This window comes from Henckelia pumila, chromosome 3 (genome assembly GCF_033568475.1).
Source record: "Henckelia pumila isolate YLH828 chromosome 3, ASM3356847v2, whole genome shotgun sequence".
Taxonomy (NCBI): domain Eukaryota; kingdom Viridiplantae; phylum Streptophyta; class Magnoliopsida; order Lamiales; family Gesneriaceae; genus Henckelia; species Henckelia pumila.
In genome coordinates this window covers 27,813,483-27,825,903 of record NC_133122.1, presented here as the reverse complement: position 1 = coordinate 27,825,903, position 12,421 = coordinate 27,813,483, and the positions used below count along the sequence as shown (strand labels likewise).

The window sequence follows — 12,421 nt, the reverse complement described above, 5'->3', positions numbered from 1 at the left end:
ATTATCCCAATATACTTTATCCATACATTATCATATCTATTGAATCAAACGGAGCTATGTGTACATAAACTATTTCCAAGCAATAGTATTTTTTTCCCCGTTATTTGGTCCTTTCTATCGTGTGTAACTGATATGGTACCAACGTGACGCTAACATAATTTTAACCAGGGACGGAACTATATGGGGGCTGGGCTGGGCTTCAGCCCATATAGTTAGTGTATATATATATATATATATTTATTGAGTTAATTATATATATTAATTATTATTTGCAATAGATTGGATTTTTTAATTTATTGATATATATGAGTTTTATTTAAGTTATTTAGGGTTCTATATTTTGTGTTTATATAGACCATTTCATGGAACATTCAATATATTGAACATTATATGCTATTGAGTACAAAATAACATCATAAATTCAAATTAAATCTATAATTATGTACATTATCACAATAAAAAAAATTATAATTTATAAAATATAAAACAATTATTCAACTTATTTTAAAGAGAAATTTTTTTGATTCATTAACCGATCAAATTTTCAAATTTTTTTTATAAAATATAATTTAATTATTGAAATACATTCACTGTTGAATATAGAAAATATTTATAAGGATATTGATATATTAAAATTTTGTGTCATTACTAGCATGATTGATATTCAATTTTTTTTAAAATCATAAACAAGTTGAAAGATATATGAATAATAAAATATTAACATAAATCTAATATGTATATTGACCCTATGAGTTTTATTCATATTTTTTTCATGTAAAATTAGTCCCCCTATCGCAAAATCCTAGTTACAAACCCCGATTTTAACGTGACATTCATACATACGTACGAGGTCACGTCGGTGTTCCTATGTATATAAAAAGTAGGCTACAATAGCCAAAACCGAAAGAAAATGCCTTAAGAGATCGATTTTGTCAAACAAATAAAACGAAAATAGTAAAATATGATCTATTGATTAAAATAAAATGGGCCCCATATTTGTCCAATTGGGTGGTCGAATCTGCCGATTACGTGCTGAAAATAAAAATGTCGCGACATTGCTGATCATCGCACCTTGGCGTAGGGTCGGTCTGCCGTCGGAGACAGCCTGCTGTTTTGGTTTGGAGTTCCATTTTCAAAAGGTTAACAAGATTCTTCGGTGTGAGTATATGTTATATCGATAGTGCACGCGAATAGAACGATTCATTTAAAAAAATGTTCGTAAAAACATCTCAATTCATAATTAAAAAAATGTAAGTCCTATTCATCAATATATATTTTTTATTATTATTTTGCAGTCGAGATGTTCGAATAGACTCACTTCATTCTTCATTAATCAACCAGAAGTACAATAATACTTGATGTTATTTAATTCATGAAAATATCATGCACATATATTATAGAGGCAAAATAGTTTTATTAAAATCTTCCACCCTAGTCATGCTTGGTTGAGCCAATGGTGATCAAAAAGTAATTTTCACCTTTTCAATTTTCAGAAAATTTTTCAAGGCCCTCGGTTATTTGAATACTTTTTTGAGCCAATGGTGGTTTGGAATTTGGATATTGACGTTTGAACAATTTGTTCTAATAATGAGAATACAAATTAAATTTGGAGAGTTTTTCGAACCCTTTTGTGTTTACTTGAGATAATAACCATAAAATTAGCTTATCGATCCGATCTCATCAATGTTTCTCTCAAGCCCGTCATTTCGGACCCATTTTGTGTTATTTTTTATCATTAATTTAATAAGGGATAACATATCTATTGATGGTGAATGAGGAAAAAATAGTCCTAATCAAAATCCTATGGTGATGATGCTGAAGGATTGGTTGATGCGGACATGCGGTGCAAAATGTTTTTTTAATTAAAATTGGGACTAACATTGAGAATGACGTTGATACATATATATATCTAGTTTTGAAGAAGATAATATCAAGTCATGGGATCGACAAGAAATATTTCTGGCGAGTCCTCTTAACGAAAATAATATCAGAAAGATCCAAGAGGAAGAGTGGATATATATATAATTGACAATATAATCGAAACAACAATCCACAACAGTTGAAAGTTTTCTTCAAGCTAGTTCCTCATTATGTTAATGCCATTTTCATTAAGATAATGTTGTCTTGAAAGAATGGTGTTATTTTGCATGATATATACTTTATAACTTTATGTTGGTTTTTGTTTATGGATGTTTTATTCACATCCTACCCATATTTAAAATAACAAGTAATACTAATTGTGACATAAAAAATAATATATTTTTATGGGTGATCCAAATTCCGTCTCACAAAATTGACCCGTGAAACTATCTTATACCGTTTTTGCGCATATATTTAATTTATGTCATTTACAATATTTCAATCTAGAGGGTTTTCGTGGTTGGTTGAAGTTTTTAATTGATAAATTCAAAATTTCTTTCACCTTTTCTATATTAAAGTTGAGGCATGTATTCTCATAGTGTTGTTATTAATTTTTTATGATTACCACATTACTTTTATCTTTATTTAAATTACGCAAAGTATCCTCATTCTACAAATTAATTACAAAAAATTGATGAAACAAAACAAATTAGAAACAAAACCACAATGTTACTAGCACACATCACGTACTTCGAAGAACTAATGTAATATTAATTTTCAAGATTCATTAAAATAATTTTTTTAGTCCAATAATTTTTCTTATTTTGGATTTTGATCCATTAAGTTTTTAAATTTTTTGATTTTGATACATTAACTATGATCTTTTGTCTCGGTCGTATTTTTTCGGAATGTTTAATTCATGTTTTACTTTGGGAAAATGATTATACTGGTCTATTAACTTGCTCAATTTTGGATTTAGTTGATTAAGTTTTCAAAGTTTGGTTTGGTACGTACACCAGATTTTAATTTTTAGCTATTTTAATCTAACTGATAATGTGCCATCTAACAAGTTAAAATACTACATCAACATTTTTTATGTCGTGTCATCATTTTCACATGAATTAATAATAATCACCATTTTAGACTCTTAGTCGATTGACTATGAAACTAACATAAGATTATTTATCATTGATAGATGACAAAAATATAATGCGTTATTTAATCATAATCTCAATACCAAAAATTAATAACTCAAACTAAACATATTACTATATTTATCCATGACGTGAGTATATATAATTTATTTAAAATTTGTGGATAATATTAGTTATAAATATTTATAATATTTAATTTATTTTCAAAATTTAAAATCTACTCTTTTAACATTGTACGAAACAAATATTAATACTGTGAAACCAATAAACTATTTAAAATAAAAAATTTCATAAGATTATAATGTATAGGCTTATGATAATATAACTTTTATAATATAAAAATATTATTTGAACTTTATTTTTTTTTACGTAGAACATAAATAAACTATTAAATGTATATTTATTATTTATTTGAAAAAGTTTTATGAAAAAAATATATTCTTACCAAAAGTTTGTTATATAATATTCTATTTTAAAAGAACAATTTTCATTCTTTTAAAAAAATAATCTTGATTGATAAAGATATTTCTTATCTAAGATATTGTTATTGATATTAAATTTTAATTTTACAATCAAAATTTTTTACACAAATTTTTTTATGTATTTTACAATAAAATTGAATAATATATATTTATGTATATTCGGGTATGAGGACAATGATGGAGATTAAGTCCCCACGAGTATGGGGACGGGAAATCTGTTGGGTCCGAAAAAACAAGCAATATTGATTTTGATGATAAAAAAAACATTCAATTGTGTTTCTAACATATATATATATATATATAATTACTTGTCATTAAAACATCAAAACTAAATTACCCACATTTTTTTCAACTAATTAACTATTCCCACTAATATAATTACTTGTCGTTAAAACATCAAAAATTTATATTGTTTATAAATTCTCGGTTAAATATTGTTTATAAATTTTCAGTTCTTTATAACATCAAAGATCATTAATCATTAAACCATAAAAAATCAATATTGTTTATAAATTTTTGGATAAATATTGTTTATAAATTTTCAGTTATTTGCTCCTCTAATTGATAATTGATAATTAATCAAGATAACTAATTTCATTAAAACATCCTACTTTAAATATTAAGTATTATTAATTTGACCCACCAAATACTTACCCACATTTTCCTCAACTTATCATTGCCACTAATTAGTTGTTATTATTATAATTAATAAACTATCTATATAATGAAAAAAAAAGAATTAAAAATCAAACTTAAAATCAATATAACTTATAATAATTTGTTTGGTTTTTTTAATTTTTTAAAATATTATTTATTAAACACAGTATGGATATAGTTAATTGTCATTAATAGAGTACTAAAAATCAAGAGAGATTAGAAATTTTCGGTTACCTAATAGATAATTAATTATTAACCAACTAAATTACCCACATTTTCCTCAATTTTTTAGACATCTTTTTTGTAAATATTTTTCTATTTATAATTAAAAATGAGTTGATATATGGTCTATTAGCATCATATGTTTATTTTTAATCAAGATTACAATTAGCTTGATATTTTTTGTTGTTATGTTATACTCATGATTAATAATTGGCTATGCTTGTGATTTTTATTTTTATTTTTTGTGTTATTTCCGTAGGAGTTTTATTTAATTACATTATAATTATTTTTAATAATTTATTAAGTTTATTAAACGGATGATAAAATAGCCCCATAAATAACATTATTAATTTAATTCATTATTTAAATTGGAGTCCAATAAAATTATTAAAAATATAAAAGTATAGTTGATCGGGTTATATTCATGTTTTAATTTGAAATTATACTATTCTAATGATAAATAATTAACTATTGATAAAATGACAAAATTGATAAACAATTAAACGTGAAACTAATGCGATATTTTCAATAGTTTATTCTATTTTCGCATTTTATAATTTATTATATCATATTAATTTAATTTAAGTGATATAAATGTCCTAATTTAATTATACTCAATAGAATATATAGTTAATTTAATTTAGAATTTATTAAATGTAGTCCGTAAAATGGCATCATGATTGTAGTTAGAAGAATATCACCTAATTATATTCTATAATCATTATCTAAAATTATACAATTTAGAAATCATGAAAAAATAATAAACCAAGTATCATGGTATATTAAAAATTGTATTAAATTAAATTAATAAAAAAGTTAGTCCAATATCCAATAGTTTCTACCTAAATAACATTAATAACCAATAATTATGAACATTTAAAAATAAATTATTTATCTTACCTATTTAAATGTACCAAAAAAATTAACAAGATCGTAGATAATTTAACTTAATGTTATATGTTCAAATTTTTTATAGACGTTCTTTATTATATTAATTGGTTATGAACATTATACTTTGATACATTTGTAATTGTAAATTGTTGATTTATTATGTTTTGTTACCTTTTGTTTTATTGTAATGGTATATGGATGGATAAACATTTTTTAAAAATTTGTTTCAATCCATATTATTCTATATGTGTTATGCTTATTATATTATCGTTTGTTAATAACACAAGTTAAGAAATTTTAAACTATATATTTGTTTTTAATTCATATTATATTTAATTTGTGTCAACGTGTATCGCACGTTCTTTTTGCTAGTTTACTCAAGTGTGCAGTTGCAAGATCATGTTTTGGAAGATTAGGGTTGGATGAACTTGAAATGGCAAATGGATTGACAGACCCCAGCTCTGGTTTAATGGTCACATCTCTTAGCCTCATTATCCAAATGAAATGATTCAGTATGCGTTTCAAAGCTAAGAACATGAACTACAAATCATTTTTACAAGTAGAAGTCTGAATCAGAGCCTAAGTTGCTGATATATTGAGTGGAAGTTTCTTGTTCAGCACAAGTTGTTGACAGAACTCAAGTCTATACATTGTCTAGTATTTCGAGCATATCTCTCTCATAAAAAATCGAAATGAAGTGATTCTGGATTTTAAGAGAAAGGACTGCAACATTCATGTTTATCACTTTATCCAGAAATCGATAAATCAAGAGATATAATCACTCGATCTGAACACATTCACTTGCCAATTTTGTCTTCGACCGTTTTGGAGCAGGCATGGTATTTCAAGCATATCTCTCTCATATGAAATCCAAATTGCATTCTTCTTGATGCGTTGGAAATCCAAGACGAATGGATAAAACTTTTATGTTTGTCACTTTGCCCAAAAATCAACGCATCAAGATCTATAAACACTCGACCACTCAAATCTCCTCGACCGTTGAGGTCCTCGACTGGCGAAAATTCTCCTTGACTGTTGTTGAGCAGCTCTGGTATTACGAGCGTAACTTTCTCATATGAACTCTAAATTGAAAGGTTCTTGAAGCGTTGGAAAGCCAAGATGAAGGGATACAACGTTTATGTTTATCACGTTGCCCAAAAAGCAACGTAGTAAGAGTTATAAGCATCTGAACAGACGTGATTCACTCATCCGTTAGTACTCGACTGCTCACCAAGCTTGTCACCTTCTCTCACTCGACCACCGCTCACCAAGCTTGTCACCTGTTCTCACTCGACCGCTCACCAAGCTTGTCACCTCCTCTTGCCAGTTGACTGCTCCAGATCCAGATCTAGTTAACCGATCAAAGCTACTGTCCAGAAGCATAAATATGACTGTTGTGTTGTCAGAAACAGTACAAAACCTTTCCAAAAATCATATTCTTGTATCTAATGTCTATATCATTCTTGGAAGCTATAAATACAAGATCTGAAGATTAAGGAGAAGAGAGAGTGGACGAACAAAAGATTATTCAGCTAGTTAGAGTTTTTCCACATGAAGAGAGGACATCAAAACAGATCCATTCAGCTAGTCAAGAGCTTGCCCTTGGTGAGAAGAACACAACAAATTTCTTGAACTTTCACATTCAAGTTCTTTACACCTCAACTCATCACAAATATTTGTTATATGATTTGTATAGATTATTTGAGTGAGTATCTTTGCACAAAGATGTTAAAAATGTGTATCCTGTATCCAATCGTGAGATGTGTAGTCCCAACTTGGAATGAGAAAGTTTAGGAGTTCCGATTTAGGCAGTGGGGTAACTCCTAAGGTTGGAGTGAGTGTATTACAAGACGTTGTAATAGTTAAGGTCTTCTAGTGTATCCTTCCATGTGAGGAAGAAGGGGTAACCTATGAGCGGTTGAGTCTCCGAACATCTATAAACAAATTCGTGCATCTTTACTTTATCGCATTTACTTATTGTTGCTGTTTTGGATGATTTGTTGATTTATTTTATGTGTTCTCTAAAAATACAAAAATATTGCATACAAAGTGTTTGATAAAATGCTTCAACCAAATTATTTTTATTATGTCAACTTGCATTCTTTTCAAACGATTTTCAAAGCTCTTAATCAATTTTTTGAGAGATTATTTCAAGTGTTTTTCGTTTGGTTTTGTAACAAAATTCGATATAATTTTTCGATGTTCGGTTCATATTTAAACATTTCTAGAATGAGCTATTGTAGCTCAAAATATTTTAAAAATGCATATTCACCCCTCTACATACACAGTAAATCCTCAACAAAATTCTCGATAAAAATAACAAAGAATGCCAGAATGGTACGGAAATGGAAACGAATTTTGTATTTGGGGACGAAGATTGGGATGCCCCGTCCCATCCCATTATCATCTCTGCTTGACGATTAATTTTCTTTTTGACTGTTTAATTACAACTACCAATAATTGTGACCATCATCATCGTTATTAAATGCTTAGTTTTGACTCAAAGCCGACAGTTGGCACATTCTCGATAAGCTCCATATATATATTATTTATGTTTAATTTCTTTTAATTTATTTTTTTCTAAATTAAAAAAAAAAATCCTTTTGTTGGGTTTAGGGAATTCTATCTTTCTAGTTCAACTTTAAGATATTAAGGAAAGTCAGTGTGTGTTTTTTTTGGATTTTAGTTTTCTGTTTTATCAAATTTTGGTCTAGTCCATTATCTTTGTTTTTATAAATAACTTTAGTTATTTTTTGATATAACATTGATGTATATGATATCACATGATCAATCCCATGAATAAGAGAATAATTATAAAGTTTTAGTTATACTACTACTGGTAAGCATATACATTCTAGCATAGTACACACACAAACTAAAATGCGTAGAGGTTTTTTCGAACTTTTGAATTGTACCAATGGATTCCTAACTTCGCTATTCAAATTTGTTTTTGTCGTTGGGGCTAATCGATGATCATGGATCGATCACAAAATTAAAAATAATGCGTTTAGTTTAGGTTTCTTGTCAAATGTTTCACGAATTTATATATGGTACTCATGAGATGTATCGATCAGATCTATATAATATTTTTATATAATAATAATTAAACAATAAATTTTCATGGAATTTGTCGAATAAAAATTCATTTCAAAAAACAAACTTGTGAAACAATCTCGTAAAAACATATTGTGTATATTTTATGCTAAGAAACGAACCATACGTAGCTGTAAATTGATGCTATTGCGGATCAATTAATTGCAAAGAAATATATATATTTTACACGGGCGATTTTTGGAGTTTGATGAGACATGGCGAAAGGAAAATCCGTGGGCTCAAAGGAAAGGAGAGTGAAAGAATAATATATATATATATATATATATATATATATATATCAGAAAATGGAGACTAAATCACGACTCATCAATCACATGCCATGGCCCATTGTGGGATACGGAAGTTCAATAATACTAGATAATAGTTGTCACTCTCTTCATCTCATTATTATGTTCGTTTTTATAACAATAAAATATCATACAACTTTAATTACATAACCGACACTAGTAATCAAAATATTCACTCCAAATCAAATACAATCTATAGAATTAATTAACATATAATAACAATTTAAATAACATTACAATATATAATAACAAACAAATAAATAGATAATCCGAACTCAAGTCCTTGATGAGTACTCAAACAAGATAACATTATTTTTAGCTTCACGTGAAATAGTTCCTAAATTAGTCGAACTTGCCAAGCTCTATCAAAACTAACATCCTTCACAAGTGATACATATGGAGGCCATTGCACCCTTTTGAAAACTTAAAGTCGTGATTTTATCATGAGTTATAGTTTTCGATAAAAGTTTTCTAATTATTATCGAAATTGTGCGTTCGAGTTTTTGATTTACGTAAACTTAAAATATTCTAATTATATAATTATTATTTTTCTTATAGGATTTGATAAATGGACAGAAGCTCCATATACAATATGAATAATTTAATAATTTGGAACATGGCGGTATAAAAATCACAAAAATTATATTTTGAAACCGTCTCACGGATTATTAATTTATGTGACGAAACTCTTACTCAATTCGAATCATAAAAAAATCCGTGATATCGTCTATCAAACCCGAAAAAAGAAAAACATATCAACGACAAGAAAAGGGTTACAAATGATGGTCCACGAGAGATTTCTGATACTGTGAGAATCCATGAACGAAATTGCCTTTCAACCAACTTTATCTTTATTCTTCCATTTCTTCTTCCTTCTCCACTCATCATTTTGTTCACTCCTCTCCAATGGCGCCTAAACACCCTCCAATATTCTTCTCCAGCTTCCTCTCATTCTTGGTCCTCCTCCTCCATCTCGGCTGCTTCTTCACCACCTCCCGCCGCCACCAGCGCCGCAGCGGCCACCACCACCTCTTCTCCCCAGCTTCCTCCTTCTCCAGCTTCAAGAAAAAGCTCACCCCGCCGACCAAAAACATCTCCTCTTTCCTCAGACGCCTCTTTTTCCTCCCTTCTTCTTCTTCTTCCTCTGATCCGATCCCTCATCCGTCCTCCATCCCATCTCCTTCTTCCTCCACCAGATCCTTACGTCTGAATCCTCCCGCCATTTTCTTCCACGCTGATCAAGAAAATAACAATCCCTCAGAATCATTCTTGCCCCCGGACGATATCTTCCCATGTACCATCTGCGGCGAAATCTTCCAGAAGTTGGCTCATCTGGAACATCACCAGTCCGCGAAGCACGCGGTTTCGGAGCTCGTCGACGGCGAGAACATAGTCCGGATCATATTCAAAATGGGCTGGCCGGAGAAAGGAAGACCCCCCGCCATCCACCGGATCCTGAAGATTCACAACAGCTCCAAGATCCTAACCCAGTTCGAAGACTACAGAGAGTTCGTCAAGTCGAAAGCGGCCGGCTCCAAGATCAGCAAGCCGTCGAGGGACGAAAGATGCATCGCAGACGGGAACGAGCTGCTGAGATTCCATTGCACCACTTTCATGTGTGACTTGTCGGACTCCGCCGTCTGCAACCACCAGTACTGCTGCGTCTGCGGGATTATCCGGTCGGGATTCTCTTCGAAAATGGACGGAATCTCCACGTTCCCGACGAGCTGGACGGCGCACGTGGCGGTGCCGGAGGACATCGAGGAGGAGTTCGGGTTCATGAACGTGAAACGGGCCTTGCTTGTATGTCGGGTCGTGGCGGGTCGGGTCGGGTGTGACCCGGGGATAGTGGACAAGGAGGATGCCGGGTTCGATTCGCTGGTGGGTCGGGGCAGTGGCGGGTTCGAGGAGGAGCTGTTGGTGTTTAATCCCAGGGCTGTTCTTCCTTGCTTTGTGATTGTGTACACCGTGTGATTAGTTTCGAGTGTGACGTGGCGTAATCTCTGCCGTAGATATCAGTGACAATTTATCATGAGATGTGTTCTTTTTTGTTTTTTGGTTATAATTAATTTAAAAAACTTTCATGTTACGAGCATTTCATATTATATCATTCATACATATATACATACTATAAGTAATGTTTATTTTTAGGCACTTAAAATAGAGTTATATGTAAAAACTTATTTGGTTGTGTTGTGCTAGCCAGATGGGTGAAAATGGAGCATGCATGGCCAAACCTTATACTTCGAGATATCAAAATGAGTTGGATTTGTTCAATAAAATTGGTCAGACATTTTTGTTCTATTGGACCACTATCAAAAGGATCATTTTATGCTGCACCGGATGAATTTATAGGACTTGGACCCCACACAATTTGTGTGTGGGGCCCGGGCCATGAATGGCCCAGATTCCACCGGGTGAATTTCACCCGGTGGATCATAGAAAAACCCCTACCAAAGATATATAGGTTAGGTTGATAATTTTATGATCTTTCAACATGATTGTGAAATCTATCTCGTTAATCCGTTTTGACAGGATCTATGTTTCAAAGTTTATACTTTAACTAATGGAAATGGCCGTGATCCTCACATGTCATGAGACTGATTTGGAGTTTTCATATGATGGTACTGGAATATAGGAACATTGTTAGGTATTTGCCGACCGACTTCAAACCACTTCGTCGAGCTTTTGCTTCTGTTCCTAAGCTGCACAACAACACAAAGAGAGCAGCAAGCAATACACCCAATATGCAAGAATAATAACAAGAATAATAACAAAGAAACGAAGCAGTAGGAAATAGGAATCTTAAGCTTTTAGCTTTCGGGGCTCAGACACTAGACTTTCTCCGATTCACCAAGAACCAAGCGAAGACCGAAAAGATTTCCCCTAATCTCAACTACACGCCCACTGCCCTCAACCCAGCAAGAGCTCACGCACAGGAACAAGAACGAGAGAGTAGGCAACGACACTAAGTATAGCACAAAGCTAATAGAAAGGAGAAAACACTCATCTATGAAGGGAAGCACAAAGCAACCTTCCCTCTGAGCAGCTCTCACGCAGCAGCAGACTTCGCAAGGGGGAACGGCCCTTCTCAGAAATGGAATGCTTCTCTCGGCTCTCTCTCTCTCTGGCGGCTCTCACAAACAAATGGAACGCACACTCGTTTTTTATTAGGGTTAGGGGTTATATTAGGCTTCAAAGTGGGCTTGAGAATATTGGGTATTAGTTGGGCCAAAACCCAACAAATCTCCACCTTTTGGCTCAACGTCGGTTCACTAGTTCGGAGAGTCATTTATAGCATCATCATCGCCCCACAACAAAACACAAAGTTAGTCCTTAAACCAAAACATGCAGAAAACGCAAAGTAAGCTACAAGCTACAACACAAAGTTCACAAATTCTTAAACAAAATCTAAAATTATCATAAGAACACAAAATTCTCATGCAAGAAAAGAATTTTTCAAGATAAACCATACCTTTTTGCAACCACGTCAAGAAGGTAATGGAATCTAACATCGAAATATTTAATCTCCCAATCAAACTGAAGCATAAACGCAATCAAAATACTCAAAGTAGCAAACATTATAATAGGAGAAAATATTTCATTATCTTCTATTCTTTTCTTTTGAGTAAAATCCTTACCCACCACAAATTCAGATTCACTTTTGACCTCAAAGAGGTCATTACAGTTCACAACTGGCACCTTATGCAAATTTTCAGAATTAAGACATGAAACAGATAAGTGCTCCACCTTG

At 31.5% G+C, this 12,421-nt stretch overlaps 1 protein-coding gene across 1 annotated transcript; it reads left to right on the top strand.

Moving 5' to 3' along the window:
* Nucleotides 1-9,385: 9,385 nt before the first annotated feature.
* On the top strand, nt 9,386-10,838 carry LOC140892344 (uncharacterized). The gene has a single exon (XM_073301195.1). It carries the CDS (start codon nt 9,574-9,576, stop codon nt 10,639-10,641), a length of 1,068 nt encoding a protein of 355 aa, XP_073157296.1. The 5' UTR covers nt 9,386-9,573; the 3' UTR covers nt 10,642-10,838.
* The last annotated feature ends 1,583 nt before the right edge of the window (nt 10,839-12,421 follow it).

Bases quoted from the DNA above. Each gene is read 5' to 3' on its own strand.
- LOC140892344 (XM_073301195.1), top strand. From the start codon at position 9,574: ATGGCGCCTAAACACCCTCCAATATTCTTCTCCAGCTTCCTCTCATTC.